The sequence below is a fragment of the Galeopterus variegatus genome, unplaced genomic scaffold (assembly GCF_000696425.1).
Source record: "Galeopterus variegatus unplaced genomic scaffold, G_variegatus-3.0.2 Scaffold5577, whole genome shotgun sequence".
NCBI classification, from domain to species: Eukaryota; Metazoa; Chordata; class Mammalia; order Dermoptera; family Cynocephalidae; genus Galeopterus; species Galeopterus variegatus.
Window position 1 is genome coordinate 7,727 of NW_007731688.1, and position 22,662 is coordinate 30,388.

Sequence of the window (22,662 nt, forward strand, 5' to 3'; positions counted from 1 at the left end):
TTAAGTAAGATATCAAAAGCACAACCAACAGAAGGAAAAAAACTTCATCAAAATTAAAAACTTTATTGCTTCAAAAGACAGCATCACAAAGGTAAAATGATAACCCACAGAATGGGTGAAAATATTTGCAAATCGTATACCTGACAAGGACAAGGTAGACTATTTAAAGAACTATTACAAGTTCAACAATAAAAAGACAACCCCGTTTAAAAATGGGCGAAGAAGTATCTAAACAGACGTTTTTTCAAAGAAAATATACAAGTGGCCAATAAACACATGAAAGACGCTTAACATCACTAGTCATTAGGGAAATGCAAATCAAAACCACGATTAGATAGTACTGCACATGTAATAGGATGGCTGTAATGAGGACAGACAATAACAAGCACTGGCAAGGATATGGAGAAATTGAAATCCTTACACACTGCTAGTGGGAATGTAAAATTGTACAGCTCATTTGGAAAACAGTTCTGTGGCACCTCAAAAAGTTAAACACAGACTTAACATATGACCCAGAGATTTCTATTCCTAGCTGTAATACCTAAGAGAATTGAAAACATGTCCATACAAAAACTTGTGCACGGATATTCACGGCAGCGTTGTTCTAAATGGCCAAACAGTGGAACAACCCAGATGTCTGTCAACGAGTGACTGGATCTGCGTACAGTTCAGCCATAAAAGTGGTGAAGTACTGATACGCTCTGCAACATGCATGAGCATTGAAAACAGTGGAGAGACAACGAGGATGGTCAATACTTTTAAGACGTTACAAAGGGCAGCAGAGAAATGGTGCGCTCGCTGAAAAGGGACAAGGGATGATGATTGAATTTTTTTGTTTTACGAGCTCTTCTAGCAAGTTTGTAGCCTGATGGAAATTATTGCTCCTACAATAATCGCCTTATTCTCCTGCCTTCTAGGAGTCCTTGACTAGGGGAGAGGGAATGAAGGGTCTTCCTCCGAAGGGGCGAGACACTGCAGAACATGTTACAGCTGCACAGCACTTTGGTAGATTTGGTGATGTCAAAATAAAATAGACACAGAAGTAACTTTTTAAAAAAGCGATGTAGGAATGAAAATTACCAGCTGAACTAGGAAATGTGAAGTTGATAGGAGGGAAGGATTCCGAAGTGGCAGGAAACTTTAGGAAGTGGTAGATGAGCTCATTGTCTTAATTGTGGTGTTGGCCTCACGGGGTACACATAGATCAAAACTTACCAACGACGTACACTTTAAACGTGTTGTTTATTGCATGGCGATTATACCGCAGTACAGCCGTTAAGTACACACACGATGAAGCTGAAAGGCATTGCCTGACTAATCAGTATTCTGGAGAGATAAGTGATCGTAGAGACCCAAAGGATCTCACGGGTAAGTTCCCTTGGTGGCCCCCCTCCCCCACACTTTCCGTCTGAGACCGCCCGACACCCCCCCCTTTCTCCCCCGTCCCCAACTTGGGGCCAGAAGATGCGGGGAGGGGGGTAGCGTGCGCTGACCACTGCTTGACCGTGCCAGTGATGAGCCTTCACTAGTTAAGAGATGGGTAGAGAGGCTGGTGCCGACGACACCTGAAGCCACGACTCCATCGAGTGTCTTCCCACGGTAGACGGCAGCATCGGATCAGAAAGCGGTCAAGGGGAATAGAAGGAGCGTTCGAAGGCCGCTCTCCTCCGGTCACAATTGACTGACTGAGCGAATGAGAGCCGAAGAGGTCACAGGCTGAATTGGGCGGGGAGCGGTTCTCCACGCCCAATTTTAGTGTCATCAGCGGAGGAGGGATATGGGTGGGGCGGCGGCGGAGAGAAGGGGACCCGCGACGCTCCGGCTCTGTACAGTTTTGTTTTTGTTTTTCCTTTGGCTCTGTACAGTTTTAAGCGGCCCATTCACTCCACGGTTTGGGTTCCAAGTCGACTCTATATAACCGGAGGGCAGAGGGCGGGCGGAACAAGAGGGAACTACATTTCCCAGCAGGCCGCGGGCGTCGGGACTCCGGAAGTTCCTTCCGGCGGGTGCCGACTGGCCGCTGGCGTCCGGTGTGCTGGCGGCCGCATGGATCCCGACGGCCGGTGGCGGAGCCTGCCCAGCGGGCCTAGCCTGAAGCACTTGACCGACCCCTCTTACGGGATCCCGCGGGAGCAGCAAAAAGCAGCGTTGCAGGAGCTGACGCGGGCGCATGTGGACTCCTTCAACTACGCTGTGCGCGAGGGGCTCAGCCACGCGGTGCAGGTGAGCGCGGCGTCCTCCCGGGCTCCCTGCGGCCCCGCGTCTGCCGGCGCCGCTTCCCGCGGTGAGGCCGAGCTCGAGGCGGGCGAAGAGGGGCTGGGTGGGTCCCAGAGAGATGGCTGGGAGGCCACAATGTCGTTCCAAACACTGTACTCCTTCACAGTGCCAGGCTCATCATGGGTACGCGGGAGAGCAGAACAGTTGTAGAACTGGACCCGGGGCTTGGCCTCGGAGGACTTGTCTTGTTGACCAGGGGACGGTGTATTTGAGATTTCTGGATTTATATGTGATTGTGAACCCTAGTGTTTTGTAAGGCTGTTTCTGGGAGCTGTGAGAGTGAGGAAGTGGCCTGTTTGGGATGTGCTTCCCAGACATTTACAGCGCACACGCCTTTATATCACTCGAAGATTTACTTCTCCAAAACTTGCCTCAAAAGGTTCTGAACTCTTTCGTAGATGGGCTGTGACGTGCAAGTCCATCTTTCAGTTAACTTAGAGCTTTAAAGAGAGAAGCTACTGGGCACCTGTTCTGAATTAGGCAGGTGCTGAGAAAGATATAAATGAGTCATAAAAGCGAGATTGAGTAGAAAAATGTGATAGCATTATTAGATGCCATATGCTGTCAACATTAAATGATTGGTCTGGAGGGTAGTGGTGGCAGGTGAGGATGGTGGGGTAAGATCTGGGAGATACATCCCAGTGTCTACAGGCACTAGGCTCTGAGGGTGAGGAAGAGGGGATTAGACACGTTCAAGGGAAGAGGAGAATTCATTCCCTCCAGGGGAGGGGTAGGAGCAGAACCACATGCTTAGGGGACAGTACCCTGTGGTTTTGTTGGGTAAGGTTTACGTCGTGAGAGATAGGCATAGAGATAATGTGTGGAGAGCTTTCATGGCTAGTCTGATACTTAACTCTATTTTGCCAATAATATGGGAACCATTAAGATTTCTTTAATGATTAATACTCCTTAACCTTTTTGAGAAAGAGAAGAGTGATGAGAAATACTAGTATCATTCCTGGACTCTTAGGATATTAAGTCTGTGAGAAAACCTACATCTAATTAAAAGTTAACTGGTGCTGGGTTTATTGAGATAATGAAAAAAGGGGCCAGGATTGAGATGATCAAGGAAGGCTTGCTCTAAAAATAAAAAAGGGAGCACATATACATAGAATTTTTATGAAGGAGTAATATGTAGATTGGCAGTTCCCAAACTTTCTACTCTTAAAATTCTTGAGGGACCCCTGAAGAACTTTTGTTTTCCAATACAGTTGCCCCTCTATATCCATGGATTCTGCATTCTTGGATTCAACCAACTGTGGATCGAAAATATTTGGGGAAAGAAAATGGATGTTGCGTCTGTACTGAAGCTGTACAGACTTTTTTCCTTGTCATTATTCTGTGAACAATACAGCATAAAAACTATTTATATAGCATTTACATTGTAATAGGTATTACGAGTAGTCTAGAGATGATTTAAAGTATATGGGAGGATGTGCATAGGTTATATGCAAATAATATGCCATTTTATGTAAGGGACTTGAGCATCTATGGATTTTGGGATCCATGGGGGTCTTGGAACCAATATTCCGCAGATACTGAGGGATGACTCTATTAGAAATTAAAATTGAGAAATTAAAAAATACAAATTCATTCAGAAATAAATCAATCACATTAACATTTTTGTGAAAAATATTTTCTAAAGCAAAAAAAAAAAAAAATAGTAGATTAATAACATTAAAAAAAATCTTTTATGGATTTTGGGATCCATGGGGGTCTTGGAACCAATATTCCGCAGATACTGAGGGATGACTCTATTAGAAATTAAAATTGAGAAATTAAAAAATACAAATTCATTCAGAAATAAATCAATCACATTAACATTTTTGTGAAAAATATTTTCTAAAGCAAAAAAAAAAAAATTAGTAGATGAATAACATTAAAAAAAATCTTTTAAATGGCCTATTGGAAGACAGCTGGATTCTTAAGTCTGTTTCTGCATTCAGTCTATTGAGATATGTTGTTTTGCTTGAAGTAGATGAAGAAAATTGGCTCTGTATAGATAATGACACCACAACTTTGCTGGTACCGTAATTCTGTTTGAAAATGGCCCATAAAACACAGTAAGGTAAATGACTAATGTTTATAAAGCCAGGGGGAAAAACAGTCATACTGTTCATTTACAGTTTTACATGTTCTCAGGTGAGGTCCGATAAGGCAGCGTTCATTTAGTGCACATTTTTTTTTTCATTTTTGTGCTTTTTGTTGGTGTTTTTGCTATTTAAAATGTCTCCCAAGCGTGTTACTAAAGTGCTTTCTAATGTTTCTAAGTCTGTGCTGTGCCTTATGTCAGCACCACGCTCAGCCAGTGAGCTAACCGGCCATCCCTATATGGGATCCGAACCCAGGGCCTTGGTGTTATTAGCACTGCACTCTCCCGAGTGAGCCACTGGGCCGGCCCCTGTGCTGTGCCTTATGTCAGCACCACGCTCAGCCAGTGAGCTAACCGGCCATCCCTATATGGGATCCGAACCCAGGGCCTTGGTGTTATTAGCACTGCACTCTCCCGAGTGAGCCACTGGGCCGGCCCCTGTGCTGTGCCTTATGGAGAAAATCCGTGTGTTAGATAAGCCTAGTTGTGGCGTGTTGGTCGAAAGTTCAATGTCAGTGGTCAACAATATACATTAAATGAGGTGTCCTAAAACAAAAACACACATAAAGCAACATTCTGTATTGACCAGTTGACGAAATGTTGTGATAAGAGACTCACGGGAACCTAACTTTCTATTTCCCCTAGGAGCGATGACTCAGTATTTGCTTATTCAGTGTTTGTGGCAACTTTATAGAACAAAACTATTGTGAATAATAATGATTGTATTTAGACACAGATAGTGCAGCTATGGCTTGAAAAAGCAAATCTTTTAATCGCCCTTTTTTTAACTAATGCTCCATCCTTAAACATGAAATATAAATTTTATTTTAAAATGGAGTATTAAATTCTGAAATAATACCAGCTTTAGGTCAAATTTAAAAATTTAGAAAAGGCCAGTTGAACTACATGAGGGTGGAGAACCTCCTTTGTATTCTTGGCACTTACTTGGCATATTTGTTATTCTAATGCTAAGGCTAGGCGTTTGATCATAGTTAATATGTAAGACAGCTTCCACGTGCCCCTTCCTCAGAACAGCAGAGCTTCATCCAGGGAGGGGAGCAGAGATAAAAACCACTGTGGAAGGGGGAAAACCACCCTGCCACCACCTTCACCTTTGCATGGCTCTGGCTTCTGTATGAGGCTGCCATGGAATGAAATGTACAAATATTTGCCTAAACTGTACGGTCCTAAATCAGGAGAATGTTTCCATGTCCTTGCCCTATCAGCAGCAGTACCATTTGTCTTGCTATGTACGTAAAGAACACGAGGTTAAGAGTAGACAAGGCAGGCACTGGTTCGGAGAATAGGAGCTTTGTTTTATACTGTAGAATCTGACACATAGTAGACACTCAAAAAAATCTTGAGTTCATGTATTATAGTTTTAAGAACTTAATGAAATTAGGAGTAAACTAGATGTAGCCTTAACAGTCTTTTTAGATGTGTCACATTGGCATGACAGGCATCAACGCTTGTAGAACATGTGGGATTGGAAGAGTCTTAGAGAAAAAGTATGTTGGAAATGCAAGCCATTTTATGGTATGAATTGTATTTCAGGCCATACCTCCCTTTGAATTTACTTTCAAAGATGAGCGCATCTCTCTTACTATTGTGGATGCTGTTATCAGTCCACCCACAGTTCCAAAAGGGACCATCTGTAAAGAGCTCAGCGTTTATCCAGCAGAATGTCGAGGCCGAAGGAGTACCTACCGTGGGAAGTTGACAGTGAGTACAAGTGACAGTGTGTGGCCCTCACACTGCACATTTTTGAGAATAGGGCTGGTGTCTAATAAAGTTAATTACCAGAATTCTGCTTTCTTAGTGCTGTCATCAAAGAAATTCCGTCTTCTGAATCTAAAGCATAAAACCATTTAATTGTGGTCTTCTTCCTCACTCTTTTAAAATACCCATTTGTTCTTGTAGATCCAGATTGAAAAATTTTTTTTTGCAAAGTTCATGTGCTGGAACAGATATTTTAAGTAATTTTTTTGTCTCATTTTCATTTAGGCGGATATCAGTTGGGCAGTGAATGGAATCTCAAAAGGAACCGTTAAGCAGTCCCTTGGCTATGTTCCCATCATGGTGAAGTCCAAGCTTTGCAACTTATACAACCTTCCTCCACAAGCCCTCATTGAGCACCATGAGGAGACAGAGGTAGTGGCGGGGACTCAGGCCCTGTGACAGTAGAGGAGGCCTGGGTTGGGAGTGAGGATCCAAGAAGCTTGATAGTGGGAGGCAGTTTTTCCTTTTGTGCTCCATTTCTGGATAAAGTGGGGCATTAATACCTTATCTGTGTACTGTATGTGGCTCTTAATGACTACCAAATGAGACAGTATGAAAACGTGGCTATACAACTACAGAATATTGTTTTAGAGGAAGAACTGGTAGGTTTTTCCCTTATTTTCTGAATCATATGTATCTGGAGATGTACTTCCAAGAAATCTGGTTTTTTAAAGCTGTTTTATCCCACAAAACTATTGTCAAAAACATAGGCTTTACTGACAGTAAGATTCTGTGAGCATGTTAAATGGCTCACATGCAGATGCTCCCTGACTTACAGTGGGGTTATGTCCTTTTTTGTCTTTTTTTTTTCGTGACCGGCAACAGATCACAACCCTCAGTGTCGCGCCCGCCCCTCACTCAGCCAGCGAGCGGCCGGTCTGTATGTGGGATCCGAACCCTCGGTGGGAGCGCTGCCGCACTTCCCAAGCGGCACACTACAGCAGTGCGCCACCGGGCCGGCCCGGGTTATGTCCTGATAAACCCATCATAAGTCGAAAATATCTTAAGCCATTTATATACCTTTAATGCATTCCATACATTTAATACACCTAACCTACCATACATCATAGCTTAGCTTTGCCTACCTTAAACATGCTTGGAACACTGACATTATCCTACAGTTGGGCAAAATCATCTAATACAAAGTCTATTTTATAGTAAAGTGTTGAATATCTTATGTAATTTATTGCATACTGTACTGAAAGTGAAAAACAGTGGTTGTACAGGTACCATCATAAAGTCAAAAAATCATAAGTCTAGCCATTATAAGTTGGGGACCAGCTGTGCCTTCCCTTCCTTGTTTCTTTCAGCTGTGTAAGGTGGCTTTGCAGTATCGAGTTGAGTTAATCAAGATGTACAGACTCTGCCTTCAAAAGGTAGACTGTTATGCAGTGGGAAGAGGTGTTCGTGTCAGGTCTGGGTTTGACACTCAGTTGTGTGGCTTCGAGAAGTTTAATTTTCCTAAGCCTCAGTTTCCTCTACTGAAAATGGGCATAATAGCTATCCCATTCATTGTTGTGAGGACTAATTGTTATGATAACATAGAGCACCTAGCATGATGTGCCTATTTACTAGGCAACGAGTACATAGTAGCTCCTTATTACAGAAATGTGATGTTGACTGGAACTATTAAAAATATTTTGCTGTTGGGCCGGCCCGGTGGCGCACTGCTACAGTGCGCCGCTTGGGAAGTGCGGCGGCGCTCCCGCCGAGTTTTCGGATCCCACATACAGACCGGCCGCTCACTGGCTGAGCGAGGAGTGGGGGCGACACCGAGGGTTGCAATCCCGTTGCCAGTCCCGGTCCGGTACAGGCGCGACACTGAGGGTTGCGATCCGTTGCCGGTCACGAAAAAAAAAAAAAGACAAAAAGACAGAAAAAAAAATATTTTGCTGTTTAGCTAATGTAAATTTCTGGTGTTTAGAGCTTTCATATACTCAAAAGTTTTTTGGTTTTTTTTTTTTTTTTTTGTCGTTTTTTCGTGACGGGTAAGGGGATGCAACCCTTGGCTTGGTGTTGCCCGCACCGCGCTCAGCCAGTGAGCGCACCAGCCATCCTTATATAGGATCCGAACCCGCAGTGGGAGCGCCACTGCGCTCCCAAGCGCTGCACTCTCGAGTGCGCCACGGGGCTGGCTCCTACTCAAACGTTTTTTTAACTTATTTGGGAAATCATATTTGTATGGAAGCAAAATGTTTACTGTTTTTATCTTTCAGCTTCTCTTTGGAGTAAGTATTTTTGTAATAACATTTGAATACTGAAGTCATTTTATGGGACAGAAAGGGAGGTTAGATTGAGCCTGTCAAGTAGAAGGTAGTGCCCTGTTCTCCTTCTATGCTTTTCTCCCATGTCCCTAGGATCTTGTACATCTTTAATGTGCGTGAGAAAACTGTTCTTTCACGTACTGACAGTGTCTGTACTATTTTCAAGGGATCCGTGGTCCTTTTCACTTGTGTGTTCCTCTTTTGCATGTTGCACTGCATCTGGCTAGGAATAAAGCTTATGTTATAGTTAGTCATGTATCATTGTTTAACAACTTATAATTCATCTCTTTGGCAGGAAATGGGAGGCTATTTTATAATCAATGGCATTGAAAAAGTCATCCGAATGTTGATTATGCCTCGGAGAAATTTCCCTATTGCAATGATAAGACCAAAATGGAAAAACAGAGGGCCTGGCTATACGCAGTTTGGTAAGTTCTAGTGATTATTGGAATGTTCTTTTAGAAAAATTTTAAAGCCATTTTTTTAAAAAGTAGATGTGTCTAAATAGAGTCTTTGATATTTTTCTCTCTTTTTTGTTTGTTTTTTTTCTTTTAAGCATTTCTGTGTTAAGATTTCATAATGGGAGTAGGGAAGGAAATGAAGAGATGTTGGTCAGAGGGTACAGACTTTCAGTTATAAGATGAATAAAGTTCTGGGGATCTGATGTACAGCATAGTAACTATAGTTAATAATACTGTATCATTTACTTGAAATTTGATAGGGGAGTAGATTTTAAATGTCCTGACCAACCCCCACACACATACACACACAGATGGTAACTGGGTGGTGGTTGATGTTTTATGTTTTTTTGGTGACTGGCTGGTACGGGGATCAGAACCCTTGATCTTGGTGGTATAACACTGCACTCTAACCAACTTATCTAACCAGGCAGCCAGTGATTGATGTTTTAATCAATTTGAGTGTGGTAATTTTCTTTTTTTTATTTTTGACTGGCCCCAATTGAGTGTGGTAATTTTCAATGTATATTATATCATTACAATGTATATACCTTGAGTTTATCAATAAAGTATTTTTAAATTTTTAAAAATTAGATTTAAAAGATTTAATAGTGGGAAACATTTCTATTACAGTATTCTATTTCTTTTATGTACCATCTTTTCATAGGGAAAGAAAGTGTATTTATGTTACTGCTTATGAAGATGAAAGCTAAACTGACTTGGCCACAGGTGGGCATAGAACTAGGAATTCTTCTGATTCAGGCAACTGTGGCACTTCCCTTGGGGATCTTTAGCTGACAACCACCTAGCTTCTGTTTGAGCACTCTCTATGACAGTGCCTGGCTTTACAAAACAACACATTATATTCTTGGGCAAACCCTACAATTAAACAATTTATCCTTATAATTGAGATTAAAATCAGCCTTTAATTGTAGCCATATATACTTTACCTAGAAAAACAGCATCTCAGCATGTCTGAATGTCTAGTCAGGACTGACTGGTTAGTTCAGTTGGTTAGAGTATGATGTTGATAACACCAAGGTCAAGGGTTTGGATCCTCTTACTGGGCCACCAAAAAAAAAAAAATAATATCCCAAATGGGCCAGGACAAAGATAAGCAATTTGGGATGAATCATCCATTTTTCTCCAGAATGGGTGTATCATTAACAACACTGTATGAGGTACCCATTTCCAAATAATATCCCAAATGGGCCAGGACAAAGATAAGCAATTTGGGATGTATCATCCATTTTTCTCCAGAATGGGTGTATCATTAACAACACTGTATGAGGTACCCATTTCCACATTTTCTTGCCAACATTAGATATTATCAGATTTTTATTTTTTTGCTAATCTGAAGGACCAAAAATCTTACTGGAATTTACATTTCTCTGATAGCTAGGAAGGTTGCATACTTGTGCTTTCCTCTTTTGTGAATTGCCTGTTCTTGTCTGTATCACAGAGGTTTTGCTGCTATAACAAATAAACCCAGTATCTCAGTGGCTTACAACAACAAGCAGTTAGTTCTTGATCATTTTTCATGAATGCTGAGGTTGATTTATAGCTCTGCTCAGTTTATCTTCGCAGTGCTGGCCCCAGCACCTAGAACAGGCTGCTCCCATGCAATAGAAAGGAAACACAAAAGGCTGAACATTTAAAACATTTGCTCAGATGTGGCTTACCTTCCGTTGGCTAAAGCATGTTTCACAGCCAGCCCTGGGTGTGGAGGAGGGAAGTATCCTCCTCCAACAGAGCACATGGAGACATTTAACATTGATACAGGGAAGGAGCTGATAACTGGGAATGAGATTATCTACTGAACTGTCTCACTTTTCTTTTGAGTCCTTTTATCCTTCACTTATAGGATTGTTCTATAAATTCTGGATTTATTTTATTCTTTTTTTGGCATGGGGTGGCTGGCTGGTATGGGGATCTGAACCCTTGACCATGGTGTTCCAACACCTTGCTGTAACTAACTGAGCTAACTGGCCAGCTCTTTCTGTTGCATTTTCTACCTTTATTAAAGTAGACTTTCTTACATTAATAAATAATTCTCCTACTTTTTTTCCAGTACACTTTTTATTTTCTATTTAGCTCTTTCATCTATCTGGATCACTCTTTTTCAACAATTTTTATTCTTCCAACATCATTATTAAAGTTAGTTCCTTTACTACTGATTTCAAATACCTCCTCTATCGTGGGTTAAATCGAATGTACAAGGGTACTTCAAAAAGTCTGTGGAAAAATAGAATTGAAAGATAGCGTGCATCTTTCCATGAACTTTTTGACTTTCCATGAACTTTTTGACTTTCCATGAACTTGTATAAAGGAGTGACCCCCCACTTTGGGAATCCATTCTGTTCTATTAATCTGTTTTCTGCTGCTGTGCTGATACCACCTTTTTCTAATAACTGTGCTCTACAATATGTTCTGATATCAGAATGGCTGATTCCCCTTCATTGTTTTTCTTTATAAAAAATGTTTAACTATTCTTGCACATTTAAAAAATCTAAACGAAATTGAGAATAGGCATATTACATTACTAAGTCATATACTGTTAATGTCTTTGTGATGACTCTGCTGTATTCTACTACATAGGTGTACCAAAACTTATTGAGCCAGTTCTGTATTTAAAAACTCATAATTATATCACTTTCTTTTCCAAACCACAATGTGATAAAACCCTTCTAGCTAAATCTTTGCTGATTTTAAAAATTATTTCACGATGATGAATCTCTAGGCCGAATTGCTGGGTTAAAGATACTGATATTTTCCCGGGTCACATTGTCTTGCCGTGTTGCCCTGAAATGCTTTCCCAGTTTACACTCCTAGTAGCTATGGTTGGAGCACAATTCCCTACACACTCCCCAACATTTAAAAACAATAATTTGCTAAATTAAATACCAGGGTAAAGGGTGCACATATATGTTTAAAATATAAGTTAAGTTATATAGCTCATTATTTGGAAATATTGAACAATCATTAGTATTCTCTGAATCTTGGTGTCCAAAATCTCAACCTACTTTCAAGAAATATTATGAATAATTAAATGATATAAATATTTGAAGGTAAATTAGAACAATCAAGAACACTATGGAAAGTAAGTTATTAAAATATTGATGAAGTAATGGTAATGACTGAGGTTTATATTCTCTTTCCAAAAGCAGCAAATGGTAAAGCTGCTTGTTAGGCTGTATTTCAGGCAACATATGAAATGCTTGACATATATAATCTTATATTCTCACAACAATCAGGTGACTATTTTTAGCTCCATTTTGCGGATGAGCAACCAGGCTCAGGGAGCTGAAAGAATGCTCACTCCCCCCAAATAAAAAAACACCTGGATAAAAGTAAGGGCAGGAATCGGGTTCTGGTCTTTTCCAAAGCCTGTGCTCACTCCACTGGAGACTGTGTTGTGGACACCGGCTGTTATCTGACCCTAATCCTTGGAGAGCCAAGTGCCTCATGGTCCACTGGAAGGGGAGGGTCTTATGGAGGTCACTAGATAGAGTTTTGGCCAGAGCCCATCTCACAGTGGATCAGGTGGGACCTTGAACTAATCTTGTGATTATTTCCCCAGTCACACCAAATATACTTCACGAGTGGCAGAATCCTCACAGTTTTTCCCTGACCCAAAGAATAAGGGCCACTATAGTGAAACAGGCTGAGTGAAAGCTCCTAGAACTGCTCCCTCCTCACCTCCACCACCAAAATACTAAAACAAAAGGTGGGCCTGGCCGGTTAGCTGAGTTGGTTAGAGCACGGTGTTATAACAGCAAGGTCAAGGGTTTAGATCCCTGTACTGGCCACCTGCCAACAAAAACAAAATGTCTAATCATTTATTCTTTTTTTTTTTTTTTTTCCTTTTTTGTCTTTTTTCATGACCGGCAACGGATCGCAACCCTCAGTGTCGCGCCCGTACCGGACCGGGACCGGCAACGGGATCGCAACCCTTGGTGTTGCCCCTGCACCTCGCTCAGCCAGTGAGCGGGAACCGGTCTGTATGTGGGATCCGAACCCTCGGCAGGAGCGCTGCCGCGCTTCCCAAGCGGCGCACTGTAGCAGTGCGCCATCGGGCCGGCCCCTAATCATTTATTCTTTCGTATCAATTCATGCAAGTGTGTCTTAGCAATCTTTGTCTGAAGCTGAAATAAACTTATAATCTAAAATTCTGCTTTTCTTCATTTGTACTGGTAGATCAAGCCACCATCTCTAACTGGACTCCACAGTTTACTAGGGATATAAAGTTCTATATGACCATGCTCTGCAAAGTGCTAGGGATATTAAGTGTGATAAGATATGGACCCTGGTCTGGGGGAAAACTTTGAAGATTGGTTGAATTCATAGCTCCAGTTATGTTATATCAATGTTTCTCAGCCAGGGAGATTTTTGTACCCCACAGGACATTTGGAATGGTCTTGATACGTTTTTGGTTGCCAGTCTTGTTTAAACTTAGTGATTTGGCTCTAGTTATGTCTAAGAGGGTAAAATAGTTCAGGAAAAAATGATCGAAGCAATCATAGTGTTACTGAGTTTCAGCTTTTTTGCTGTTTGTTTCAATAGGAGTTTCAATACACTGTGTGAGGGAAGAACATTCCGCTGTTAATATGAACCTTCACTACTTGGAAAATGGCACAGTTATGTTGAACTTTATTTACCGGAAAGAACTGTTTTTTCTTCCTTTGGGATTTGCACTTAAGGTATGACTTAATGGATGAAGAAATTTGTTATGAAGAGATTTATTGGAGGTAGTGTTCTGTGCAGAGTAGATGGGTTCTCCCCATTAATGTACATGGTGTACTAATAATCTAGTGCTCTGTAACAAATTACCTCAGAATTCAGGAGCTTAAAACATCAATAAATCTTCCTCTCTCTGTTTCTGTGGGTCAGGAATTTGAGTGTGGCTTGGCTACGTACTTGTGACTTGGGGTGTCAGGAGATTGCAGTCATTTTGAAGACTTGACCAGAGTGGGAGGATCCCCTTCCAAGGTGTTTCGCTCGCATGGCTGGCCAGTCACAGTGCTGGCTGTTGGCAGGAGGTCTCAGTTCCTCTCCACATGGGCCTTTCCATAGGCTGCTTGAGGCAGCTGTCTTCCCCCTGGTGGTTAGCCAAGGGGAGACGGCGGAAGCCGCTATGCCCTTTGTGATCTGTCCTTGAGAGTCATATTCTCTTGGTCACATAGGCCAGCCTTGATTTAGTGTGGGAGGAGACTATGAGTTTGTGAATACCAGGAGGTAAGGATCATTGGGGACCATCTTGGTGTCTGGCTATCATACAAGAAATGCTTTATTTTGGAGAGTTCACTTCAATTCGGTAGTTATGGAGTACTACTTTTTCTTGGGTATTGAAAACAAAAAGAGAGAATTGTTACTAAATGATTAAAATATTTTAGTTCTTATTAGTGAGTGAATAAAAAGAAAGTCTTTTTTTTCTATCCTAGGCACTTGTCAGCTTTTCCGATTATCAAATTTTTCAAGAGCTCATCAAAGGAAAAGAGGATGATTCTTTCTTTAGGAACTCTGTTTCTCAGATGTTACGGATTGTAATGGAAGAGGGTTGTTCCACACAAAAACAGGTCCTTAACTATCTAGGTGAATGCTTCAGAGTAAAACTCTATCTTCCTGACTGGTACCCCAACGAACAAGCAGCAGAGTTCCTGTTTAAGTATGTGTGCTTTGCCTAAACTGTTTGGGGTGGAGGGGTAGCAGTGGTCCTTGTATTGATTTTGGAGATTGAGTCATCTGATAATCAGTGAACCTGGGGGTAGAATTCTGGTCCTGTCCAGTAGGGGGTAGCTTTATTTCTGTGGCCGTCGTCACTTTTCTCTCTTTTTATGATAGTTCTGTTTTATTTTATACTTTTTTTAACTTTTATTTTAAAATAACTTCAAACTTTCAGAATAGTGTCCAAATAGTACAATGGACATTTACTTTCACCAATTGTTAACATTTTACAGCCGTTTTTACTTCTTTGCATAGATACACATTTTTCTTTATTGTTTGAAAGTTGCAGGCATTATGTCCCTTTATTTCCCCAAAGCAAGGACTTTGTCTTATGTAACCACTGTATAATTATTGAAAGAGCCCAGACTCAGACCAGCGCTGTCCAATATGTAGCCACAAGCCACATGTTAAGCACTTGAAATGTGGCCGGTGCAGCTGAAAAAATGAATGGTTAGTTTTATTTAATTTTAACTAAATTTAAATGCCACAAATGTCTACTTGTTATCATATTGTCCTGCACAGCTCTAGACCTGTGACTATATTTTCACTAATGTCTGTAACGGTTAAAGGCAATTTTTCAAAGTGAGTAAAGATTTTTATTTTAAGTAAACATGAACTGGGGACCATGGTTAATAGGACATTAATTAGTATTAGCAGCTGAATCATTTTAAGCTTTTTCTCTTTATTTTGACAGCCAGTGCATCTGCATCCACTTGAAATCCAATGTTGAAAAGTTTTATTTGCTTTGTCTCATGACTCGGAAGCTCTTTGCTTTAGCCAAAGGAGAGTGCATGGAGGACAATCCTGATAGTTTAGTGAATCAAGAAGTCCTTACTCCTGGTCAGCTCTTCCTGATGTTTCTGAAGGTAAATGCATGCTGCTTTCACCCTTTGCCAGTTGTGTCACTTGTGAAATGATGTGATGGCATCAAGCAGTATTGTTTTCTGCCTGTTTATAATTTCTAGTTTTGGCATTTTGCATAGTCTGTTTTCGTTTGTTCATTTAGCAGAAAGGAACTTAATCAAAAATCCTAGCTTATACCAAGTTCAAAAATTTGTTTAATATTTTTATATAGTCCAAAGACAACATCAAATCTTGGTTATAACATTAATGATAAAGTGTGAATGGCCTATATATGTACATACAGTTGATCCTCATTATTCACAAGTTCCATATTTGCAAATTCACCTACTCGATAAAATTTATTTGCAACCCTAATATCAATACTCTGTGCTTTCAAAGTCATTCACAGACCCAGGCAGAGCAGTGAAAACTTTGGGTCTTCTGACACACACATTACCATGCTCTGCCTTCTTTCAGCTCTCATACTGTAAACAAGGGTCCTTTTTGAGGTCTGGTTAATGCCGTGTTTTTCACATTTTTGTGCTTTTTGTTGATGATTTTCACTGTTTAAAATGGCTGCCAACCAGCCATAGTGCTGATGTGCTGTCTAATATTCCTAAAATGCAAGAAGGCTGTGCTGGTCCTGTGAGTTCAATGTTAATGAATCGACAGTACATATATTAAATAAGGTGTCTTTCAATAGAAACACTCATAAAACTAGCTTATGTATTGATCAGTTGACAAAAATGATATGACTAGACTTGTAGGAACCCAGCTCTGTATTTCCCCATAGGAGCAGTGGTTCAGTATTCACTAATTTGGTGTTCACAGTGGTGGCATAGAACATAACTACTGTGAATAGTGAGAGTTGACTTTGCATGTGTGTGTGTACGCGTGTGCACATGCATGCATGCATGCATACACACACACATATATATGAGGTATATAGTATGCAAGGGTACTCCAAAAAATTCGTGGAAAAAGAGAATTAAAAGATAATAGGAATCTTTCTATGAACTTTTTGAAGTGCCCCATATATATATAAATAAAGAGAGAGAGAGTTGGCATGGCACAAAAATGATTCATAAGAAAGTTGATTCAGGGCCGGCCCGGTGGCGCACTGCTACAGTGCGCTGCTTGGGTGCATGGAGGCGCTCCCACCGAGGGTTCGGATCCCACATACAGACCGGTTCCCGTTCACTGGCTGAGTGAGGTGCAGGTGCAACACCGAGGGTTGCGATCCTGTTGCCGGTCCCGGTCCGGTACGGGCGTGACACTGAGGGTTGCGATCTGTTGCCGGACATGAAAAAAGACAAAAAAAAAAAAAAAGAAAGAAAGTTGATTCAGTGGCATTTGGCATTTTGCATATTATCCCTAAAAAAGATGTAATCTAAAAGGTAATGTAATGGGATGGAAGATGGAGAGGCCTGTAGTAAAAATCTAATTTCTTTTCTAGCCAGTAATTCTTAAATTCTTACTGAAATGTAATAATTTTTGTTTCTGTCTGCTTAATCCATAAAATTAGATTGAAAAATTTCAGCATCCTAGAATTTCCCTGGAATTCTAGTGAAGTCAGGCAGCAGAATAATAAGAGTTTTCTGTTACTGATAGCCTTTCAAGTAAAGGCTAATGTATTTCCGATCTCCTTAAACTGAAGCATGGTGAGTTATTGTACCCCACATTGTTAGAAATGTGTCCTCAGTAGCAAGGCATTACTAAGGTGACCTGTTTACACAACAGGAGGAAACAAAGGGAAGATTGGGACTTTTTCAGAGAATTCATTGCTTAAGAGTGTCTAATTTCCTTGCCTTTCACCAGCGATATTTAAGCTTCTAAACCTCTGATTTTGAAACATGAAAACAATCTTCTGAAAATACATGACAGTGGCATAAGACGAATTACAGACTTCAGCCCTTTCACTGAGTGCTGGCAATAGAGATTGAAGTGTGACTCGTATGATTGGCTCTGAGGGCTATTTAACAAGAGCGAGGGAGGGAGAGGCACTGAAGAGCTGCCCTTTCTGCTTTTACAATAGACAAGGTAGACGCCGTTCGTCATCTGGGGTCCCCGTCTCTGTCGTAGGCATTGTCTGTTCCTCTCTTCAGATGAGCACAACTTTACACTTTTACACCTTTACCGGGAAGGCTGGTGAACATCATAGGAAGGCTTCTTAGAGGTCTCTTGCTCATTTCTGCTGCTTGTACTGACATGTGCAGGCTGCACAGATAAGTCCCCTCACCCATCCGTAATTCCAGCTCCAAAAAGTGCTGGAACCAAAAAAATGTGAGTTGGCAGCAAAACTTCACCTGAACTAACAGAAGGCCACATATAACTTTTATTTATCCTACTTGGTGTGACTACTCGTGTGGTTTACTGTAGAAACGTGTTTGATTACAAGTCAGTGCCTCAGTAGCCACCATGGGTGTTAGGTAACAACAAGGATCTTCAGAAAGTTTGCACAAACATAGAATTAGAAGATAATATGAATCTTTCCATGAACTTTTTAAAAAATTATCAATTTTATTTATTTATTTATTTCTGGCAGCTGGCTGGTACAGGGATTGAACCCTGTTGGGGTTGGACCTTGGTGTTATCAGCACCACCCTCTAACCAACTGAGCTAACTGGACAGTTCTCCATGAACTTCTTGAAACACACTTGTATATGGTTTATGTATCTGTTACTTTTCTAAAGTCTGAAAAATTCTTTTTTTTTTTTTTTTTTTCCTTTTTTCGTGTCTGGCAACGGATCGCAACCCTCAGTGTCGCGCCCGTACCGGACCGGGACCGGCAACGGGATCGCAACCCTCGGTGCTGCGCCCACACCTCGCTCAGCCAGTGAGCGGGAACCGGTCTGTATGTGGGATCCGAACCCTCGGCGGGAGCGCCACCACACTCCCAAGCGGCGCACTGTAGCAGTGTGCCACCGGGCCGGCCCTGAAAAATTCTTAACACTGAAATACATTTGGCATAAGTCTTTTTAGTTCTATAATGCACTGCTTCCTGAAGAAAAGTTTGTTGTGAGGCTTGAATAATGCAGAGTGCCAGTTAAATAATGCAGAGTGCCCGTGTGTGCCCGATAAATGCTCGTTCCTTGCCTTAGTGAGTTAACTACAAAGAGACGGTAGGCAGACCTCTGACAAAGGAGAGCGTTGAGCTTATGCTTCCAGCTTTGTCTTGGGTTGCAGAGCTTTCGCCTGTCCAGTCTCTGTTCTTCATCTCTGTGGTTCTCTTTCTTTTCTGCCTTTTTTGTCTTCTGTTCCTTTTCTGCCATGTCTCAGATTTTATTTTATAGTGTCAGTCTTTCCTACTAGTTTGTCAGCTGTTTTGGATGTTGGATCTAATTTGGGGACTTCTGAGCTCTTCTTGGTTGTTTTTGTTCTTGGGGGCACAGGGACTGCTGCTTTGGTCTCAAAGCTTTGCTGTTGTTGCTGCCTGACTCTGGGATTGAAGCTGTTCCAGTAAGAGCATTTAAATTAAAAACTTACCTAAGGCCAGAGCAAACAAGTTTGATTCTTTCCATTAATGTGGGTAATCTAGAGCAGTGGTTCTGCCCCCACCCAATGTCTGGAATGTTTTGCTCTCACCACATCCCCCAAGGGACGTTTGAAAATATCTGGAGACATTTTTCTTGTCAGAACTTGAGGGCTGCTACTGGCATCTAGTGGGTAAAGGACAGGGATGCTGCTGAACATTCTACAATGACAGGGAAGTCCCCTACAACAAAGAACTTTTCAACCAAAATGGTAATAGTGCTGAGGTTAAGAATCCTTGATCTAGAGTAGTTTGCATCTTCTGTCTTCAGAAATGCCTGACCAGTGGTACAGACAGTCCCCCACTTATGGTGGTTTGACTTACGAAGTTTTGGCACTTTTGCACCATACGTAAGATGGTGCAAAAGTGATATGCATTCAGTAGAACCTTTACTTCAGTACAGTATTCAATAAATGACATGAGATATTCAACACTTTATTATAAAATAGGTTTTGTGTTAGATTATTTTGCACAACTGTAAGCTAATGTAAGTGTTCTGAGCATGTTTAAGGTAGGTGAGGCTAAGCTATGATGTTTGGTAGGTTAGATGCAGTAAGTGCATTTTTGACTTAGTGATATTTTCAACTTATGATGGGTTAATTGGAATGCAACCTCATCATAAGTTGAGGAGTGTCTATATGTTAAAAAGCCATTTTTCAGGTTTGTGATTTAGATGTTTTCCACGTCAAGTGTATGAATTAGTGTGCCTTTGTTATGGATTGTACAGATTATGTGGGGATAGATATGACATTTGTTGATAATTAAAACACATACTCTTTTAAATTTAAAATATTTTTCTTATTTCAGGAAAAAATGGAAGCTTGGTTAGTGTCTATTAAAATAGTTCTTGATAAGAAAGCTCAGAAGACCAGTGTATCCATGAACACTGAAAATATGGTGAAGATTTTTAATCTGGGAACAGACCTTACAAGACCATTTGAGTATCTTCTTGCTACTGGGAATCTGCGTTCTAAAACAGGTGAAATTAAATAGATAGGCTTCATTTTAGTTATTTTTCAAGTTATTTGCTTAATGTAGATTTACATGTTTCTGAGAGAGGTTCTTTTTAAAAGTAAATCTCTCACTTTTACTAAGGACGGATTTCATGTTGTGGTAAATTTTGACAAACGTATATTAGTCTGAAGGGCTTTAGACAAGGTGTCTAGATAGCTTAAATCCAGTTCTTTTGGGGGGTAGAAGGGGCTGGCCAGTTCAAGGATATGAACCCTTGACCTTGGTGTTATCAACACTGTGCTCTAACCAACTGAGCTAACTGGCCAGCCTTAAATCCTTTTCTAATGACCAAATACATTTCCAGAGATCCCTAGAAAACTAAGCACCCCTAAGCTCTCTGAGGAAGAGATACAGAACAGGAAGTCTGGAGGGGTTGCTGTTATATGCACGTCCCTAAGCCAGTTGCATCAGAATGACCTGGGAAACTTAAAAAGTAGTAATTGGGGGCCCAGAAATCTGCATATATTTTTTTTAGATGCTACTTAATGATGCAGATTCTTTTGTTAGCATGCTGACATATGCTGTGTATTATCCAGCCCTTGCAGATGAATTTAATTACTTGGTATTTTAGTGCTCATTTAATGTTTTCCTACAAAGGAAGTAGTAATTGAGGAGATAGTGACCCAGTTGGCCTAATAGGATTTGTGAATCCTGGAGATTTTTAAAATTATTTTTACAAGCTTTTTCCACTCATCAGAGCTAATAGAGTAAATGTAATAACTCACCCTATCATCTGTAGAGTGCTTTGAGGGTTTGTCATCTTATTAAAGCCTTGAAAGTGGACTTTTTTTTCCCCCAAGTTTGGCCTGTTTTTGAGTGACTTTTGTTTCATTAAGGTCTTGGCTTCCTGCAAAATTCTGGACTTTGTGTTGTGGCTGACAAGCTGAACTTCATACGCTATCTCTCCCATTTCCGCTGTGTGCACAGAGGGGCTGATTTTGCTAAGATGAGGACCACCACAGTTCGCAGGCTGCTGCCAGAGTCCTGGGGCTTCCTTTGTCCTGTGCACACCCCAGACGGGGAACCCTGTGGTCTGATGAACCACTTGACTGCCGTGTGTGAGGTTGTCACGCAGTTTGTGTATACAACATCTGTTCCAGCTTTGCTCTGCAGCTTGGGTATGTGGTGTGCAACGATAAACAGTCTTGTTTGGTTATATAGTTTTTAACAGATGCAAACTGTTAAGTTTGGGGATTCAGCACAGAATTCCTACAAGAACTCTTTTTCACTCTTCTGTGCAGGAGTTGGGTTGCTTTCTTGGCTTCTTTATAGAAAGTCGAATGCATTTTTTGAAAAATGAAAAGAAATTAAATGTTTTAAGCGTTTTGTTCTTTCGAAAAAAAAGATGTGAAAGCATTGATGTTGATTGCCAGTTAATATTGAAGTATAGAGGCTATTGTGTAACTTTTTGGTTCACTCTCCTTACATCTGTTGGTGGACCTTTGCATTTCTAAGTAGAAAACAGTGTTGGTTTGCAGGAAGACAGTTAAAAAAGAAGTTGTTCACTGTACCCTGATATCATCACATAAATAACACATGAATTTTGTTCCTGATAGCTTTGCAGCTGCTCTCTCTGCTTTGTCTGGAAAGCTATCTCATTATTATTCCAGGTTTGATAGTTGGTTTGAGTTTACTTTCATACTTACAGACATCAGCTTTTTCTTTAGGCTTTGTACAGTCTTCTAGTCCTGGGGTTCTCCAGTAGTGATTTGTAGACCATAAGTATTTTGTGTGCATTGGTCTGTGAGCAGGCTCTCCACTGGAATTAATGTTTATGCAATAAAACTTCCAGTTCATAGGGATCAGACGATAAGTCTTCTCAAGCAACCGGAAAAGCATTGAGTCGAGGGTCAGGAAATTTCTGCCTAAAAGTACTTCTCCCAATTAGAGAGAAACCTATGAAAAGGGAGCCTCAGAGAAAGTAATCAAGAAATACTGAAGATTCAGAAGATATAATTAGTGTAATTTGTATGTTCACCCTCCACAAAGAAAAGAATAATTTTGTTTGCTACCAGTGATTAAAAATGTCCAAGTCCGGGGCTGGCCTGGTGGCGCACTGCTACAGTGCGCCGCTTGGGAGTGCAGCGGCGCTCCCGCCGAGGGTTCGGATCCCACATACAGACCGGTTCCCACTCACTGGCTGAGCGAGGTGCGGGCACAGCGCTGAGGGTTGCGATCCCATTGCTGGTCCGGTCCGGTGCGGGCGCGACACTGAGGGTTGCGATCCGTTGCCGGACACGAAAAAAGACAAAAAGGGGGAAAAAAAAATGTCCAAGTCCAAGAGAAGGTAGAAAGGAGAAAAAGACATGGAGAGGTGGAAAATATGTCCCACTGCAGAAGAAGAGATGGGAAGGGTTATTTGCTCTGGCACTAGGGAAGAAGACAGAATAGAAAGTGCTAACTATAAATTTTGATAGAGATGGTCATATTAGAGTGATAGATGAAGCACTGAGTGGGTAACCTGTGATACTCTGTAAAACACTGTCTTCACAAGGTATTTATGGTTCATGGAAGAGTGTTCTTTTTTTTAATCTAATTATAGTTGATTCTCATTGTTTGCTGTACTTGTATACTGTAGTCACTGCCAACACTAAATTAGCAAATTCTGCACCATTGCTCCTAGAGGGAAATACAGGATTAGGTTCTTGTCTCTGTTCACAGCATTTTCATCAACTGATC

At 41.1% G+C, this 22,662-nt stretch overlaps 1 protein-coding gene across 1 annotated transcript in view; it reads left to right on the forward strand.

Annotated features, from left to right (window-relative positions):
* The first annotated feature begins 1,863 nt into the window (after positions 1–1,863).
* Positions 1,864–22,662, forward strand: part of POLR1B (polymerase (RNA) I polypeptide B, 128kDa) — a 32,850-nt gene continuing 12,051 nt past the window's right edge. Inside the window, exons 1-9 of the mRNA XM_008589661.1 lie at positions 1,864–2,223; positions 5,924–6,091; positions 6,374–6,520; positions 8,708–8,840; positions 13,434–13,570; positions 14,312–14,535; positions 15,289–15,460; positions 19,777–19,948; positions 20,820–21,101. Coding sequence (XP_008587883.1) covers positions 2,047–2,223; positions 5,924–6,091; positions 6,374–6,520; positions 8,708–8,840; positions 13,434–13,570; positions 14,312–14,535; positions 15,289–15,460; positions 19,777–19,948; positions 20,820–21,101 — 1,612 coding nt within the window. The 5' untranslated portion in view covers positions 1,864–2,046. The remainder of the gene's footprint in view (positions 2,224–5,923; positions 6,092–6,373; positions 6,521–8,707; positions 8,841–13,433; positions 13,571–14,311; positions 14,536–15,288; positions 15,461–19,776; positions 19,949–20,819; positions 21,102–22,662) is intronic.